We start from the raw sequence: 19,998 nt of genomic DNA on the forward strand, positions 1-19,998 counted from the left end.
AAAAGATTAAATGAGATAACCTAGTACCTAGGGCCCAACACTTAAAAAGAAGGTGGAAAATAAATGATACATATATATAAATAATACATCTATAGTAATATATATATGATACCTATATGATAATTATATTATCATATATATGATACATACATACATGGTCTGAACTCTTGATTATATGATGTAACAATCAACTGGTTGAATCTGGTTATCTGAACCAACTAAAATATTGATTCAGTTCAGCTTAGTTCAGAGACAACAAGATATTCTAGTTCAACTGTTCTAAAAAATGTTGAGGGTTAGTCCTAGTTCAAAGTGTTTCACTTTTTTTTTTATTTTGGCTGCACTGGGTCTTCATTGCTGTACACGGGTTTTCTCTAGTTGCGGCGAGCGGGGGCTACTCTTCATTGCGGTGGCTTCTCTTGGTGTGGAGCAGGGGCTCTAGGCGCGCAGGCTTTGGTAGTTGTGGCTCACGAGCTCCAGAGTGCAGGCTCAGTAGTTGTGGTGCATGGGCTTAGTTGCTCCGCGGCTTGTGGGATCTTCCCAGACTAGGGCTCGAACCCGTGTCCCCTGCATTGGTAGGCGGATTCTTAACCACTGCGCCACCAGGGAAGCCCAAAGTGTTTCACATTTTTTAAAAGTATGTATGTATGTGTGTGTATATTTCCGTGTGTGTGTGTGTGTGTATATGTGGCTAACTTCAGAATTTCATCTCTCACACACACACACACATACAGGGACTTCATTTGTGGTTCAGTCTAGATTTTTGTTCACAGGTCTGCTTACTACAATGGATTCCTTGAGAACAGGGAACAAGTCTGTATTGCTCATCTTTTTATATACCCAGCACCAGTACAGGCCCTGGCACATACCAACTGTTCAGTAAATATTCATGGAATTGAATTTTCAGAAAAGCCACTCAGGAAACTCGCTAGCTTTAGGATTCAGGAGGGCTCAGCTTGGCAAAGGGAATGCAATTTCCCCCACTATAGATATTTGGCAGGTTTTCTTTTTTTATTTTCAGATAATGACTAAACAAGCCACACACTGGATATCGCAATAGTAAAGTTTTCACAAACAAAACTAAAATGGAAAACTCTAGAAATAGTAGCATTCCAGTGTAGAGGAAAGAAAACCAATTTTGGAATCATGCAAATCTTGGGTTCAAATGCTAGCTCCACCACTTCACAGATATGTAAAGATTAACTTGGGTCCAATCACACATATCACCTCTGAGACCCAGTTTCTACATCTGAAAAAATGGGAATAATAATACCTAAATCATAGGGTTGTCACAAAGCTAATATATGTGAAGCCCCAAGTACAATTGGTGGTGATTTTTTTTAACAGTTTTATTGAGGTGAATGAGTGATTTTAATTTTTTAAATCTTTACTATTCCTTTTCCCCTCTTACAGGTGGCAGAAACTATGCCTAAAGGGAACTACAGTACTATCTTTACTCCTGCTTTTCAGAAGGTACACTAATTCAGCCATATATCAAATAGATAGGCTAACTGGCTAAAGATGCAACTGTTCATGGGTCCAATGTGGTAATTTTAAGGGAGGCCCTTTCATGCAACTCCAGAGCCCCAGCAAAGTCAACCAGGCCCTTTGGGTAGCCTGTTCCTTCTCTTCTTAATATGGGCTTGCTGAGAGGCATGCAATGTGAAACAAAAGACATCTTTGTGATAAACCTAAGATGTAGCAAATAAACAAAAGGCATTCTTTGAAAAAGCTCATACCCAAATTAAATTTTAATCACTAAGTTTTAGCACTTGTTTGGATACTGGAGGTAGAAAGGAGAAACACTAGTGTTAAAATAATATGTAAAACCAAGGGGGAGAGAGAAAGGAAGTCTTCCGGGTTCATATACATATGTTTACTTTCCATTCACAAATGGAACAAAATAGAGTAATGATTTGCTAATTCCAATCAGCTGAGTACATATTTCACTTTACTGTGCTGCATACTCTATCATAAACTAAAGAAAATAAAAACCTAAGTAAATAAAACTCCCTAATACACCTCTGAAGACAATATTTGTTCCATTCACATTTCAGTGAATATCATTCAATATTTCACCTTATTTCAAGGTCCAATCAAGGCAAAGTTTACATTTTTTCTCTTAAATGATTTTCACTGGGAGGGATGAGTCAAAGAAGAACTTTTAACACATTTGGGTTTCCATTTTCAACAAGGTAGGAACCCATATTTCCTCCCACTCACCCCACCTCCAGAGAATTCACAATACTGTTACTAAAATATATTGAATAATGCCTTCCATCGGTCAATTACTTTTAACTGAATGCAATAAAAATAATCTGCACATCCAGACCTCATTAACAGCTACAATTCTTCGCCTGCTTAAATTTCTGGAAAAAAAAACTAGAGCAGTCCACTAAAAAGCAAACTGTAACATTCAAGTAAGCATCTTCAGAGAAACAGAGACAAAGATGTACACTATTACTATAATGCAAATATCCATTATTTAGCACCAAGGAGAGCACATGCAATAATGTCTGCTATTTCAAGAACATTTTTGTTAAAGGTACATCACATGCAGGGAAGCCGCTTTTCCAAGGATAAACATACATAACCCTGCAGCATCGCTGAAACACCCAATCCCTGGACCCTAAGAGTTGTAACCCAACTTTTTATACTGACCCTAAGACAGCTGGATCTTACATTAAATTCACTCTCTAGTTAACTGTGTTAGTGAGGTTCCAGCACAGTTTTCTAAAGAAAGCAATCTGAATCAATAACCACACCAATGCTGCTCAGAATGTTTGCTCATAAGTAAATAAAAAGCATGATCCCAATATGAAGGCAATTTTTCTCCTTCCTGGCCCCCCCAGCTCCATTTAAAGACTGTAAACATGAATAGAAAGATAACCTTGAGAACAGTAAAGTCACCCATACCATCAATAATATCCCTCTAATTCATTTCCTGATTCTACAGTGTTTTCCTAAAACAGGGCAGTCTCAACAGGATGCCAGGAATTCAATATTGCTTTTTAAAGATATATCAAACTGTCTGGAATATACAGTGATGAAAACTGAATACTGCTACTGAAACCATACTAAATTAAATACATGCTTTCTCTAAACAGAGCTTCCCCAATAAAGTCACAATGTTTTCTGCCTTGGCTCTCTTACAATCCATCCCAACAAGTGAGATCAGTCCAGCTGCACTCCTGCTAATAGCTTTTTTCTGGAGCAACCCCTCCCACACCCCAAAAGAGTTTTACTTTTATCTGTGGAATTCTCTGCCAGCCTCGGCCTGGAAAACTGGGTGTACCCTAAGGACAGGTGTGGGAGGTGGCCCAAACTGATAGTTATTGCCAGCATAAAGCCGTGATCTTTATAAGCTTCAATTTGAGGCTTTGTACCATTAGTGATTCTTTCTCCACTCCTTTATGGAAGGAGGGAGAGAAAGCAAGCCAGAAAGATGAGTTTCAAAATAGAAAAGTCACCACTTGAATTATGAAATCCTCCCAACTCAACAAAGAACTGTTGAAAGTAGCCAAATGGAAAATGTCAAGGTTGTTTGGGTACATGCACAGCTATTAAACATGAGAATCACAGCTTCAAGGTGGGGGTTGGGGGGATAAAAAGCAGGAGCAGAAAAAGAGGAGCAGAACAGGGCCCAGCCAAAGACCCATTTGCTCAGAAGGGCCCCTCCTGGCATGAACTCCTCCATGTGGGGCACCCAGGCTGGAGGAAAGCAGAGGGTTACACAGAACATTTAGCAGACTTAACATTGGATTAAACACACTACTGCAAGTTTCAACAAATGTTCATGGTATACGTAAAAAACACATTTACAACAAGAAAGAAGAGAGGCACCTGGAGACATCTGACACTGGGCATGCTCTGCAGGCAACTCAGTGCGCACATGCTCTCTACCAGGTTGGCGCAGCCTAGCCACAAAGACCTTGGCACAGAACACTGCAGGATGACAAAAAGGAAGGAAGAGAAGAAGCAGTTAGAGGCCGCAACAAATCACTCCTTCACACAGGCAACTTGAATGTTAGTTGGGCAGGGGGTGCACCCTTGGCAGCTTGGAGGTCAGGGGTGGTAGTCCAACAAAACTTACTGAAACCTTGGGAGAGGGCCCACTTTCTGTCCTACGGAAAGGAGGTTTCTGCTGCCAACCACTAACTCCTCAGGATACAGTGAACAGAATCAAGAGGGAGAGAAAGAATGTTTAAATGAAAACCACTAAAGGGAACTGTAAAGTTTGAGTGCAAAACAAGATTATGGTGAGATTGTCACTCTAACTTCATAAAAGTAATGGTTTTTGCTCTATGTTATGTAATTATAATTGCTATCATTACATCACCTACCATGTGCCAGGCACTTTAAATGTGTTCTCTAATTCCCACACCACAGTGTCAGGAAACTGAGGCTCAGAGGTTAGTCATTTGCACAAGGACAAACAGCAAAGGAGGGGAGAGTCAGAATTTCAAACCTTGATGGCTGCTATTAAAGCCCACATTCATTCCACAAGACTATGATGCCTCTATTATCATTGATCACCTGACATTTTATCATCTGCGTACACTTTTGCACATCCCTAAATAAAATTACAGGAGACCTAGAGACATAAGGCAAAAAGAACAAGAAAGATAAGCGATAGATTGACTGATAGATACAGGAAATAAAAGAGCTGATAAAAACGCATCTGATTTTGAGTGTCATCCACATCTCTGCCTTCCCAAAGGAAAACACTTTAGAATAATCATGATTTTCATTTTGGACTTTGCTTACAAAGTTCATTTGACACAAGTAAGAATTAAAAGCTTCTTTCATTTACCCATTCCCATTCCTCTTTCAAGAGCTTGCTGGTTTTAAGGGAATTAAGAAAAAAAGTAAAATATAAACATATGCATTATGGCTAGTATTTTTAAACCATTAGATTATTTATGGTATTCAATAAGTACTTTTTCAGACCTAAGGTCAATTAACTTACTCTGGCAAAATCAATAATCATGCCAAAAAAAAAAAAAAAAAACCAAACCTGAAGGTGGGTGTTTGGGTTCAACCAAAATACTGCAGAAGCCTCAGACCCAACCTCATAAACTTGTTTATTCTAGCTATAATTAGGATGGTTAAATATACTCACTTTCCTGGGACAGTCCAGGTTTACACTGGTCCCAGCATAACTTTCACTCTCAAAGTATTCTGGTTTGGTAGATAAATTCTATGGTTACCCCAACTATAATATAAACAAAGTCCACTATGCTTGAAATCAGATAGACCTGATTCCTTCCTATCCAGCATCTGTACTTTCTAGTTATATCTCACCTATAATGTAACTAGAGTATTGAGATTATTTAGAAAAGGTATTTAAAGAATACAAAACCAGAAGACTCAAATGGAATAAAAAAACTGAGCAGGTTTTTGGTAACAATGAACATGCCATACATTTCCAATAGTGTGCTTTCATTTCAAAGCTTCCCATAGCCAATATAGTAAAGTATATCACTGATACTCCAGTCACACATATTCTGCCACTCCAACACTTTCATAGAGTGCCATAAAAGATGCTGAATAAATGTTTGTATAATATAATGAAAATAGCTGCCATTTATCAAGCTCTTGTTATATGCTAGACAGCTGACATAGTAAACCCTCACAAAAACCCTTGTAAGACAAGTATTATTCCATTTTACAGATGAGGAAACCAAAGATCAGGAAAGGAGAGCTTGATTTGTTGAAACAGCAACTTGTCCAAGGTACAAGAAAACAAGGGCTAATTGATGGCAGAATTAGGACTAGAAGTTAATCCTGTCTGACTTTAAGCAAACATGTTTTCTTTTTACTACAACAAACTCTCTCTATCCAGAGATACCTAGCAAAATGTTTAGGGCAGAGAAAAGGCCCAAACACATTACGTATGTATACACAGATTACACACATTATTTAATTTAAATAAACTTCCAACATCCTCATAGCTCCAGTTAAGTTTCTTTTTTGGAATCTTTGTAGTTATCCAAATCACAGAATCACTCAGATCTGAGAATAGAGTTTAAGGATTATACTTGTATTCAGCAACTAATACCAAATTAACACCAAAGCTCATCTGCAAATCAATTTTCATTTATTCACTAAAAACAGATTCCCTCTGCAAGGTTTAACATGTATTTGCCTCAAAGGGTAAAAACCATGAAGGCATAACGTACTGTACCCTGATTAGATTCTGCTAATAACTTGAGATCCAGAACTCAAAAAAAAAAAAAAAAAAAGGACCAATTTTCACATTCAATAAATCAAAGAATCATAGACTGTGAAAACTGGAAGACCAATTAGTTCAAACTTCCACCCCTGATTTCAGAAGTGAAGAAACTAAAGCCCAAAGAAGAAAAGTAATGATCTTCCCAAGGTTTCCTAATCATCTAATGATCGAATTAATACTTATAAGAATATGGAAAACAACATAAAGAAAAACTTCTAAGAACTTAATTTCAAAATATTAAACGTTTATTACAAGTATTTTTTAAAACTTGATATTGAACCTGTATAGCCAGAAAAAGATTTTTAAAGGACCCTTCGAGGGTCCAGTTTCCAAGAACTTATCTTTATAACATCCATGGAAGATACTTCGGGGTAAAGAGAGTGATGCCAGTGTTCATAACAAGTATTAGAAGTGCCCTACTTTCACACTCAATTACCCTGAAGCTAAACAACCAAGCGCAGTGCTGAAAAATAGTCTTTACTCAACAGAAAATGCCACTCTAGGAAATTCATCCATCTTTTAATAAAGTCTATACCTGCTCATCTAAATAAGGCTCCTCTTAGGTCTGATGGTCCAAGAGGACAGTGATCTAATTTGAAAATAATGGCTAAACATAAAAGTTCCATATTTATCAACCTAAGAGCATTAAAATACAGCTCTGACCACAAGCAGTAATTGATTCTTAAAGCTGCTAATTTTAAACTTTGGGACCTGGTTGAAAATCCATGTTGACTATTGTGGAATAACTATTATCCATCACTCTTTAACTGAATAATGTAAAGATTTCTTCATATAAGCTATAATCACAGTGCAGACTATTATCTCTCTTTTTCTTTTTTTTTTTAAGCTAACAGTGGTCTATCTTTAAACTTCTGGAACACTATCTCATTGTTAAAATACGTCTGAAGAATTTACCCTGATACCGTGGGTATTTACCAATTTTAACAAACACTTATTGACCTACGTATTAAGCTAACAACAATACAAACTAAGCCTCTTTCCTCTTGAGACTTCAGCCTGGAGCTCAAGAGAAACCCAGAGGGATCACAATGGGGATGCTTAAGAGAGGCCTTTCAGGGGTAGAAAACCCCTAAGAAATGTTTGTTTTAATTTCACATTTAGCTACTTGTAATGACCAATATTCTAATTTAGGGTTGTTCACAGAGAACAGGAAATGATTCACATGGGATTCTAACATTAACAGCAAATACCCAATTAGACTGATTATATTTGTATGTTCTATAGCCAAAGAAAATAACATTAATCAAGGAAACTGATAGTATTTATTAATTTTGTCATACCCACTGTATAATCAAAAACCAAAATCAGGGCCACCATGCTGAGAAACACTATAAGACAAAAAGAATAATAGCTTTTGGCATTTTTCAAAAGCAAAAAGTTATTAAAAGAGGTAGGAGGGAAATGTCCTAGGCTCTCTTCCTATTGCCATAGGAACCACAAATCAAAAGGGAAAAGTGGCTGCAAGCACCTTGCCTCTGATTGGCTAGCTTTAAGAAGAACTCACAAAAGCTAACTTTGGTCTGTGTCTAGATGGAATTGTTTTGAATATCTTGCCCTGATTCCTTCTCAAAGAGGCAATTCTTTTAAAAGCTACTCAAAGAGGTATTTTATGTTAATCGTCTCTCTAATGTCACTCTGATTTAGAAATATGCCCTATAAATCCCAATTTTTTTCTTTCCACAGAACCATTACCAGCTTCTTCTATCATCACGATTGAGATAAACAAGTTGAGGGGCTTAAATACTATTCCATTCAACAAAAAACTTACCTGACCTTATATCTGCAGACAGAAACGCAATGAAGACATTCTCTCTCTCCTCCAGCAGCTTACAGGAGGGAATTTTGAGAATGTGCCATGTAAATACACACACACACACACACACACACACACACACACACAAACACACACACACACAGTCTTAACACACCCAAAGGAGGAAAATCCCTGAACTAAGCCATAAAGGATGAGTAGGAGGCAGCCAAGGGAAAAAGAGAGAGAGACACATTTCCGGCAAAATAAACAGCATTAAGCAAAGCCAAATAGCTAAGAAATGGCAGTCCTATTCAAGTATCTGCAATTAATTTAGCATGACTGAAGTGTTTAAGTGTGAGATGAGGAAAGCCTGATAAAGAGGGGCCAAATCACAGAGGACTCCCCTATACCATTCTATCGAACTTGAGACTTCATCCTGCAGGAAAACAACTCTTAGGCTGCATGCTATAGCTCACCAGTAAACAGCCAATCCTTCTTAGGTGTGTGGTCCAATTTTTTATCAACGTGTATGAGATTTTTTTTTCCCCCTGCAATTCAGTATACCTACTGCTTCAACAATATGTGTCAGAGGAACAGAAGCAGGTCATGCAACACACTGGCAAGTGTGGGGGTGAGGTTCTTAGACTAAGAGGTAGGAGATAAAGCATAATATCAAGCCAAAGCCAAGCCAATTCAAGCAAGCATCAAAGAAAGATGCTGTTCTCTAGAACATGTGGGGAACATTTGCCACATGCAAGAACAGGGAAAAAAGAAGTTGGCTCAATAGTAACCCAATGATAAGGAAAGGAAGTAAACAGTATACAAAAACTGTATATGTTTTTATAAATATTGTGAAATCAGAGTGTTTAGAGTGGTTTAAGTCCTTCAAATGAGACATCAAAAACTTTAACATTCAAACCATTGCTAGAGACAATGATGAGACAACTATTAAACTTTTAAGCAGAGGAATGACCTTTGGCAGCTGGAGTGAAGCATAACATTAAAGAGAAGTTAGAAAGATAAGTCTATTAGAGAGCCTAAAGACAGCCCCTCATTTTTATTTTACAACTAATGCAAATTTCTTTCAGCTGGGCTACAAAGAGTAGAAACAAGGGCCAACACTTACCTTTGGAAGTACATGTCTAAAGTCAATTGTTTTCCAATAAAACTCCCACCATAATACAAAGAGTGCCATGATAATGAAATGGGAGCTACCAAATACAGAAGGAATGAGAGAAAAGATCTATTTCATAGTAATCACTTGGCGATAACACGCTCTCCACTGGGAATCTCTATCCAGGAGTGGGGATTTGGTCCTGAAGAATGATACAGTAGGTGGGCTCAAGGAGATTATGAAACTCCAGCCCTCTAAACCTAGATGTGAAAGCTACAGAGTATCCATTCAGTTTCTGCTGGAGGCTGTCCTCATCTCAAAGCAAATAAAGCAAGAATTAAAGTTAGTGCAAATTAGGAACTATCCTATTGTGTCTGAATTCTCAGACTGTTGCTTTTCAAGAAGCTACAGTAGTTGTAATGAAAACAGGGCCACAAAGCTTTTAAAAGTGTCTTCTAAGAGTCACAATGTAGGTTTCTGCTCTTATAATGTTTGATGGCAGCCTACAAGAAATAGCAAACTCTCACCAAATAATTGTATTGTTTTTAAAACTAAGAACCATAATAATCAGGTTGTAGAATTATAAATTCTACAACCTGATTAACTTTTGTTAATTCATAGTTTAAAGCTATTTTCCAAAGTGTTTTAAAGAACTGAACACTGGTCCATGCCTCCATGTGTGAAAGGCTTTCATCTCCTTATAATGGTATTTTATTATAACAAAATTTGATAGTAACCATGTGACATGTAACCAAGAACGTTAATGCTTTAATTCTTAGCAACTGTACTGTAGAACTACATATTTATAGATAAGGCACCACAGGGTATTTTCAGGCTGGGATATATGTTAAAGGAAGAAAAGGGAATGGGGAGAAGGAGGCAGTGGAATGAGAAAAGAAAAAAGGATAAGAATGAGGAAAACTGAAATTTACTTTCTGCCAAGTTTTAGAGATGCAAACCCAACCAAACTGTAGTGGAATCAGGATTCAAAGCCAGAGCCCAAACTTTCCTTAGATCCTACTACTAAAAACAAAACAAAAAACCCAAAACTTTCAATGTCCAAATATCTCATCTTATATGATTATCTAAAATAAGATACCAGAACCCAAAACTAAAATGGATCTTCACAGTTTTCTTTGGTAGAGGGATGAAGGGTAATTTTTCTTTTCTTTTCTTTCTTTCTTTCTTTCTTACTTACTTACTTACTTACTTACTTACTTACTTATTTATTTATTTATTTATTTATTTATTTATTTATTTATGGCTGTGTTGGGTCTTCGTTTCTGTGCGCGGGCTTTCTCTAGTTGTGGCAAGCGGGGGCCACTCTTCATCGCAGTGCGCGGGCCTCTCACTATCGTGGCCTCTCTTGTTGCGGAGCACAGGCTCCAGACGCGCAGGCTCAGCAATTGTGGCTCACAGGCCTAGTCGCTCCGCGGCGTGTGGGATCCTCCCAGACCAGGGCTCGAACCCGCGTCCCCTGCATTGGCAGGCAGATTCTCAACCACTGCACCACCAGGGAAGCCCTCTAATTTTTCTTTTATAATTTCTATTCATCCATATTTTCTAATTTTTCTCCAATGAACATCTAGTACTTATAATAATATTTTACTACTACATTGTATAATTTTAAGTGATGCTTTATTTTTGTTTAATTATATAACTAGTTATATAAGTTGTTATAAGTTACAAATAGTAACTTGACAATTTAAATAAAAACAAATTCTTTTCCCAAGAATTAATTGAGTCTATCTCAAATACCTGTGGTTTAAAATGCGTTAAAATGCTGAGTGCTAGAAAAATATTTTACCTAGTGACCTTCAGAAACAGCTGTGAGCATCAAAACGGTAACAGCTTATTCCTGCGTAATTTCAAATGAAAAAAAAATCATCCTTGTCCACTTCACAACTACCACTCATGACTCAAAACCGTCACCACGTTTTTTCAGCACTCTAACAGAAGCTGGGGAGAGGAAGGATTAGATGTATGAAGGGGGAAGCAGAATCTCTATTCGAAGCAGCATGACAGAGAACAGGATGTAACAAAATAATCTATTTCCGGCATAGCCACATGGGTCCTCAATCGTACTAGGACCTGTCTGAGGTTCAGTTGCCAATAAGGAACAGATTCCCCTAGCAAGCTCCAGGTCAGATCAGCTTGAACCCAATCCTAATGGAGTTTATCCAAGATTCACAAATCCTGAGACAGCAGAGAATTAAACAACAGTTAAATTAAGTACATCTGAGCCTTTAGGCAGTTAGCATCTCTGGTCCAATTAGGAACATTTTTCAGGACTAGGGGAGACCAATAAACTATAAATTTAATATCATTTTCAATAAAAAATGTTAAATGTAAATGAAATTTACAAAAAAGGATAATTTGGGAAGGAGATGCAAATTTGTATTTTCAGAGTGCCTACTATGTGCCAGACACTGTACAGCTATCGTGATCTCATTAACTGTCACACCACCTCTGGACAGACAGGTATCTTAGTTTTAAAGAGGAAGAAACTAAGGATCAGAGACATCAAACCACTTGCCAGAGGTCAAAAGTAGCAGACTTGCAACTCTGACTCCAAAATCCCTACTTTCTTCCCTGAATTATACTACCTGTCACTTCCTTTGCTAGACATTAAACTCCCTAAAGCAGCAGTTTTCCTCTGATTTACTTTCAAATTTTATCCGCTTGTCACTCATCTATACTGCTGACGGGAGCGTAACTGGTACAACCTCTCGTGTGCAACTTATCAATACATACTCAAGACTTGAAAAAAGTGCACATCATTGACTCAGCAATTTCATATGTAGGGAATTATACTACAGGAAAAAATAAAGATATGTCCAAAAATATAGCTAAGAAGATGTTCATCACATGACTGTCATAATAGCAAAGGAAAAAATGCCCAACAATAGACTGGTTAAATAAATTACAGATCATCCAGAAGACAGAATGTTTCCACCAAATAAAAATCATTTTTATAGGAGTATATTTATTGACCTAGAAGTAAGTTACATAAGAAAAGGAAGTTACAATACAATGAAAAAAGTTCAAGAAAACTTAAGTGAATAAAGGCTACAAAATCAGGACTTAAATGATATTATGATCTCATTTTATTTAATAAAACACATATAGGATACAGAATTAAATACAGGTGATTTTTATTTTACTCTTTTTGTCTACCATAGTTTTTCAGATGCAGCCAATATAAAACTGGCAATATAGTATTCAAGTTTCTCACTCCTTTCTCCTCCAGGCCACCTCAAAACACAGTAACTGGCATTTCCACACTATTACTTGGAGTTCTGGTCCTAGCAACTTTTCCCTTGGTTCAAGCCCATTCTCCAATGAATGTGGAGAGCAGGTGGGGTTAAGCTAGCTATCAGAGTTTGGTTGCACTCTGAGGTGACAAAGACATTACCCTAATAGCTGAGGATACCCAGCCAGAGAAAACTCTTCACCAACAGTGTTGTCTTAGGAGGCTACCATTTCTAAACATCTGACAATCCATACTCCACACTGCATGACACCTGAAAAGAATTCCAGGTGCAAGAACTAAAAACTCACCTTGTTTTGTAGACATCATCTGAGAACCAAGAGACATCTGCTCTCATTATCTATACCAGGGCACCAGCCCCACCCTGAGTCAGTCCAACCTCCCCTTCTTTACCATTCCAGACACAGGTGCTGGCAGCACCCCTTCCTCGTCCTTCTACCAACTCTCACAAGCCAAAAAGCTTTAATCAGAGAATTTCTGGAAGTGCCTACACAACAAGATCTGACTACCCTATAATATCAGTACTGAACCAAAATCCTTACCCTACTTTCATGTAAGAGAGTGCAAAGTTTATCATGTTTTAAAAAGAACATTAGAGTTTATTTCCTGGCGGTCTTGTGGTTAGGACTCCATGCTTCCACTGCAGGGGGCACAGGTTCGATCCCTGGCCAGGGAACTAAGACCCCACAAGCCGCTCGGCATAGCCAAAAAACAAAAATTAGAACATACAGAAAGTGGAAACTTTTTTTCCCCTGATATAATGGACACTCTCATTTTTTCTAGGAAGAAATATCACTTTCAGAAAGATGGCTTAAGGAATGTTACTGCATCTACTCTCAATAGGTCTGACAATTATAGTCAGACCACATCATAATCCTACTTTAACTCTTTCATTTAAACTGATTATTCATTCAAAAAGTTTACTGAACATGCCAATATACTAAATGCTTCAACAGACAACACAAGAATTCTGAAAACCAAATATTCTGGTATCAAAATTATTTCTGGGAATAAAGCTATATTATTTCCCAGTTCACTAAAGGGAGATAAATGGCTAAATTCCTAAAGTATAAAATATTTCAAAGAAATGCAGTTTCACTGCTTTCAAGAGTATTAAAACTAAACCTCCACTAACTAATGGTATTTTAAAAATCACTTCCAAAGACTTTCAAAGCTTCCACTATCTAACATGCTTCCTGTCTCACTGTACCTATCGAACGAAAGTTGGTCCTCCTAAGAAATCTTTTGAAATCAAACCTTGCACCATTTAAACAAGCCCTCTACTATTTTCTAAACATTGCTCATTTCTCGAATACCCATTTATTTTCAGAGACCTAATCCAGCCCCCATTCCAAAGAAACACATATTCCAAGTTAGTAGAGTCTCAATGTTTAAAATTTTATACACACACACACACACACACACAGAGGGATGGATCTAGAAAAAGACCGTAATCAAAAGTTTGCTTCCTTAAGCTAGGAATAGAATGAAAGTGAGTGGTCCAAGCTAATAGATATACAGGGATTTATCAACCCTTAATTAAATGTATAGTAAACTTTGCATTTGCTCTACTTTCTCATCTAATCCCCATTGTTCTCATATCCTAAGCAGACCTTGGTTTCAAATAAGAATGAAGTTTTGTGCCTCACAATCCACTGGGCTCTAAGAACAAATGAATCTGTCTTTCAGCCGGGGGCTAGGACTGCCTTAGTAAGGATTCCTGCTGCCTGCTGCACAGCAAGGCTGTCTTTGATTCCCTTCACACTGTTTTCTGCAGGCAACTGGGTAAGGGGAGTTCTTACCGCTTGAAGCCAGAGATTCCATTACATTCTGGAGCTGAAAGGGACCTTATAGAGAGCATTTTGTCCATCTTCTTAAAATGTTTTTCTAGCCCAGGTCTTCTAAATATCTCACGAGGTGCTTTTGGTACGTACCCCCTTGAAAGTACCTAGTCTCAACAGCAGATAATTGCTGCGAGACACATGCTACGATAAGGTCAACCTATACGTTACAGACCTTTGTGCAGGAGTACATATGAACACAGGTAGACTACAACACTCTGGAAGTTCTCACACAAAGGAAGTAATGAAGTCAAGATGTAAAGGCCCAATATCAGTTTAAGAGATACTGGACTTCTTTGTCAAAAACGCTATTAAGCTCCATTGTTTTAATAACTTTTATGTATGACTCAGCTATAAGTGGTCAGTCAAGGTGTTCTACAAAGCACAGAACACAGATGTCACCATCATAATAAATTTTTTATTAACTCTGAGAAAATACAGAACTGAGAGGAGGATCAGAAGACAAATCTCATCCGGGCATTTTTTTGCTGCATTTAAGACAAAAAAAATATTCCATGATCCACATTTCTTTTAATCGACGAATTAAAAGTCTAAAGGGAAACAATAAAAACAGCTACCAAGATTGGGATGCAAGCAAAAAAGGTTGAAAGGGTGATATTTACTTTTACTTTGAAAATAATCAAATTCAAAAACCAAAAATTGGTCTATAAACCACAGGAAAACACAAAGTACTAAATTTTCCTATAAAATTTGTACTTTATTTCCAAATAAACTAGGTGTTGTATTTCCAAAATAATTTATAAAAAATAAAGTAATACAAGCAATTGATAAGACAATTTACCAATTTACAATGTAATGCTTTCAGGTCCTCACAGCACTTGTACAGAGTAGGAACTCAATAAATATTTGCTAATTTATCAAATAATTAACATGTAAAGTCCAGAAGGTTACATGTAAAGCAAAAATCTGATTCAGAGGCTAGAGAAGAATGTAATGTTGTAATTTTAAAGGGCTGATGGTGGACACTTGTTTTTTGACTACATCACCTAATCACAGTAATTGATTCAGGAATAAGCACATACTCCAAGTTGAATCCAGGACTTCTACGGGAGCCACAAGAAATCTCTTTCCCCACTGAGCATGAACATAAGAGGATGAAAGCTGGAACTGCCCTCATGCTACCACAAGGGACAGCTGGTTCTAGGAGGTACTACATTCACTCTGAGGAAGAAACCTGAATCCACATCTACCTCTGGATTTTTCAAATTATAAATTCCCTGTTTCAGCTTAAACCAGTTTGAGTTGGGTTTTCTGACACTTTCTACTGGAAAAAAATCATAACAAACCTTAAATATTTAGTTCAAATAAAACAGGCAAAAGCCAAAAACGTATTTGACATGGCCAAGGTCTTAAAGACAAAGAACATTCTGCGGATGAAACATTCTTAAATTTATATTTATTTTCCTAGGAAGTCATTTTATTCTACTAAAAGTATTCAAAACAAAATGTTCTAAGAATATCCCATTCCTGCTATAACACAGATACTAGAGAAAGAAAAAAATATGTAACAGGGTAAACTAAACAAAACACTAAGAAGAATGCAGAAAGAAAGTATAACAGAAAAAACGAGTCCTGATTTTCCAAGGAGCTCTGATACCCAATACTGAGAAACCTGACCCACCGCTTTATAGGCATTTAATTCCAAATAAGCAATGAGGTTGGTAGTACCAAGTACAAGCACCAAATAAATAAATAACCGTAGAGCAAGGAATATATTTATCATCTAAGATTACAAAAGTCCTGCAAACTGCTACAGACACAGAATATTACTATTTACAAGCAGCGCCTAACCTGTGCCCCTCCTGTAACAACTAACCTTATTCTATGCATTTTTGCATAACTTTAACCCTTCCTTTATCTTATTTTACTACATTTATTTTTTCCTTTCATCTTCATTTATCCACTTATTTTCTTTTTATCTTCCTACACTGTATGGGTCATTGTAATCACTCAAATTCTTTTTTTTTTTTTTGAAATAAAGTAAGGTTTAAGTATATACTAACAATAGCAAAAGTCATTACATTTCTGAACTGAGAAAAAGAAAAAAGTTGAAAATTTTAAAAACTATAGGAATAAAACTCTAATACTGATAGTCAATACCATAAAATGTGTCATCACTGTCCTTGGCAAAACTGACAACCACATGTGGATATTCCTGCAGCCAGGTTACTGCTTCTCTATCAGCTGTCAATAAATTATGCAGTTTTTAACTCAGAAAAATGCAAATGCAAGAAGTTCTGTATTTCTTCAAGAATCACTTACTTGGAAAGGAGAGAGAATATCACAAAAGTAAGAAAGCACCATAGCACAGTGGACACAGAATGAATTTTGATTTTTGTTTTATTTTGTTAATTGATAGAGAAACACACTAAACTTAAATCCAACAAACCTCTGGATGTGATTACCAATTTATAAGAAATACAAATGAGATCAGAATATGTAGACCTAATAAGAACATAATTAGCAAAATCCAAATTTGGGGAAGTTACACAGAACAAATGACCAATCCAGTTTCTTCAATAAATACATAGCAAGAAAAAAAGATGGGAGAGGCAATTTTTATAGATTAAAAGAGATTTGAGAGACTATTAACTATATGCAATGTGTGAACCAACTCTGTCTCCTGAACTGAAAAAACCAACTACTAAGAGACTTTATGAGAAAAACAAGACAAATTCCAACAGAGGGCAATACAATATACCTGACCAGTGCTCCGAAAAACTGTCAAGGTCATCAAAAACAAAGTCTGAGAAAATGACAGAGCCAAGAGGAGCATAAGAACACACGACAACTGAATGTAAGGTGGGATCCTGGATGAAATCCTGGAGCAGAAAAAAGACATGAGGTAAAAACTAAAGACAGCTGAATACACTATGGACTATAGTTAATAATAATGCGTCAATAGCAGCCCATGACCACGCTAATGTAAGATGTTAATAATGGAGGACACTATGCAGGGGAAGGGGGTGTATATGACAATTCTGTACTACCTGCTCAATTGTTTTGCAAATCTAAAACTGTTCTAAAAAGTAACGACGATTAATTTAAAAATTATTTGTGAGACAATTAAGCAAATATAAACACTATTTGATATGAAAGAATTATTGTTAGTTTTTTAGGTATAATAATGGAACTATGTGCTCTATATTTGTTTGTTCTTATCAGTTTTTTGTTTTTAAGTCCACATCTTTTACAGATACATACTGAACTATTCATGGATGGATGAATGAATAAAGTTAAAAGGGTAGACTACAGCAATGTTTCCCAAGGTTTAGTATTCAAGGTGATTTCTGGTGACACGTAAGGGTGTTTTAATGTTTAATAGCTATACATTTAATTTAAATACATTATAACAAATATACAGCTAGCACATCAAACCCATGATTTCACAGATTTTCATTGCTTAGGGTAGGTTTCCCTTAGGAAAAAAATTATTAAGACTAAAAAAAAAACACTTAGGCAGAGGTAGGTTAAGATTCTAGATTCACACTATGTGACCTTAAGCAAGCCAGCTGTTTCGAGGAGTACAGCACCTGCTACATCCAAAGCAGGCACTCAATAAATATTAACTACTGCACTATTGATAAAAAGCTAATCTATCAACAGAACTCCAACAAAGGAGAAAAGACTGGAACTGGGGAGAATGAGTTAAGCACAGAATAAGGGAGGAAAGGAAGCATGAGGGCTTACAGAGGCAATTTGGGCAGGGGCAGGCAAGGCTTCCCCTGTTCTTCTCAATCTCCCCAAATACTGACAATCTGCTGCTGCCCACCTACAACCTGGAAACCCTGCTGCTCCAGAGTCTCTGGCACTTTTAAGAGTCCCAAGCTGCCACCTAACACTCCTCAAACTAAGGTGATAGCTAGAGGTGCGGAATCTAAAATAATCAGAAGAGTTTTTCTTTTCTTACCCCAGGCAGGGATGGGAAAGAGCACAAGGCTTTGTAGAGATAAAAAGGAAGGGAGGAAGGGAGGAAGGGAGGAAGGGAGGAAGGGAGGAAGGAAGGAAGGGAGGAAGGGAGGAAGGGAGGAAGGGAGGAAGGAAAGGAGGGAGGGAGGGAGGGAGGGAGGGAGGACAAGAGAAAGAAAGAGAGGGAAAGAATCACTATGTGACCTTGAGCAAAAAAATAATTCTCTTCTCCAGTCTCCATTTCCTCACATGCTAAAATGTGGAAAATAAGCCTATCTTTCAAGGTTATGGTGAAGATTAAAAGGAATAGTAGATGTAAATCTGGCATTTAACGAGTGTTAGTTCCCTCCCTCCTTACTTTGGCAGAGTGATAAGAGAACCCTTGGTGAATAAAAGAAGTTGGGGTGAAATACACAAAAATAGTAAAGAGCCTTGGGTTGTATCAGTTTTGAACCAAAATAAAGGAGGAGAAGGATTCTGGAGTCAGAAAGTTTGGGAAATGCTGGGAAACATATTATTAAAATGACAATTACCAAGTGAATTTCTAAGAGGAGGAGATTACATGCAGCATTTACTAAATTTACTTGACCTAAGGAAGCAACTCCCAGTAATAGTGATCCTAGTAATCACACACACACACACACACACACACACACACATGAAAATAAAAAGGGAGGGGGGAGGAAAGGAAAGGTTAGCAGTTTACAGCAGCTGACAAATCCTTCAAAATGACAGCTGCAGTATTACTATCTGGACAGATCAGAAGTCAATGTCTGGTTTAGAGGCAGAGAGGGAGAGAAGGGATGCTTTTTGATCTTCTGAAAGGAGTCACTGATGCCAACAGCTTAATTTTCATGACCAAGTCATTTAAAACTAAGAGATGATAGTGAAACAGAAAACACCAAGCATTAAATGGAGTGGATGTATTCATTTTAAAAGTACATATAAACTTCTGATACAAGATGGTTAATTCTCATTTGCCCTCCTAAATTTATTCCTTCATTCAATCAACTGGGCAATTGTATGGCATGCACTGTGCTAGATGCTGGGAATATGCTATGAACTGAATATGACATGACAGACATGATCCTTGTCCCCATGGAGGTTACCTTCTTAATAAAGAAGCTGACTGTCTAGTGGGGGATTACGCAATACATTTATCAATTACAATTATGTTAACAGCTGTGAAGAAAAAGAACTGAATGCTGTAATAATATGACAAAGGGAATCTAACCTGTAGGGGTACCTAGGGGGCCCAGACACAACCCCTGAGGAATTGATGCTTGAACTCAGCTCTAAAGGACAAGCAGAGGTTAAATGGGCAAGAAAGGAGTTAAGGGTGAAGCCTCCCTGATAACAAATAATAGACGTTAATGCTTGTTAGGTCAAGACAGAATCTGGTGCACTGGAGGAAGGGGTGGGAGAAAATCACTGTGACTGAAGTATGGAAAGCTAGGGTGAAAAAGAGCAAAAATAGCCAAGACTCAGGAGGAAGACAGAGGTGCCAAGGCTGCGGTTTCTGTGGAAACAGGGTTCACTGCACGTAAACAAAGAAAAGTCTACCTGAAAAGCAGAAGAATTCCCAGCAGAACCTCACTTCCTAGGTCAAAGCAGCAAAGGCTAGTAGGAGTGAGTGTCCCTGAAGCTGTCAGTGAGGCCAGTCGAGACGGATCCTAACGTGCTTCATAAAGAGCACCGGGAGCCAGGGGCAAGCCAGAGCAGTGACCTGGCTTAAGCTTGCCACAGACAGTCTGCTGAATAAAGCAGATACTCCTGCAGCTGGCTTCTAACAAAAATGGCCATTTCAATCACAAAAGGGCGGCACTGCCCCAG

At 37.5% G+C, this 19,998-nt stretch overlaps 1 protein-coding gene across 7 annotated transcripts in view; it reads right to left on the minus strand.

The window, feature by feature from the left end:
* The window catches only part of FBXW11 (F-box and WD repeat domain containing 11), a 137,798-nt gene that overhangs the window by 97,141 nt on the left and 20,659 nt on the right, over positions 1–19,998 (minus strand). For 3 of the 7 annotated variants that reach the window (XM_059917673.1, XM_059917669.1, XM_059917671.1), the window contains exon 3: positions 3,844–3,945. The exons of the other annotated variants lie outside the window; for them this stretch is intronic. In XM_059917673.1, coding sequence (XP_059773656.1) covers positions 3,844–3,894 — 51 coding nt within the window. In that variant the 5' untranslated portion in view covers positions 3,895–3,945. The remainder of the gene's footprint in view (positions 1–3,843; positions 3,946–19,998) is intronic. 7 annotated transcript variants of the gene reach the window in all.

The sequence above is a fragment of the Balaenoptera ricei genome, chromosome 3, assembly GCF_028023285.1.
Source record: "Balaenoptera ricei isolate mBalRic1 chromosome 3, mBalRic1.hap2, whole genome shotgun sequence".
Classification (NCBI taxonomy): domain Eukaryota; kingdom Metazoa; phylum Chordata; class Mammalia; order Artiodactyla; family Balaenopteridae; genus Balaenoptera; species Balaenoptera ricei.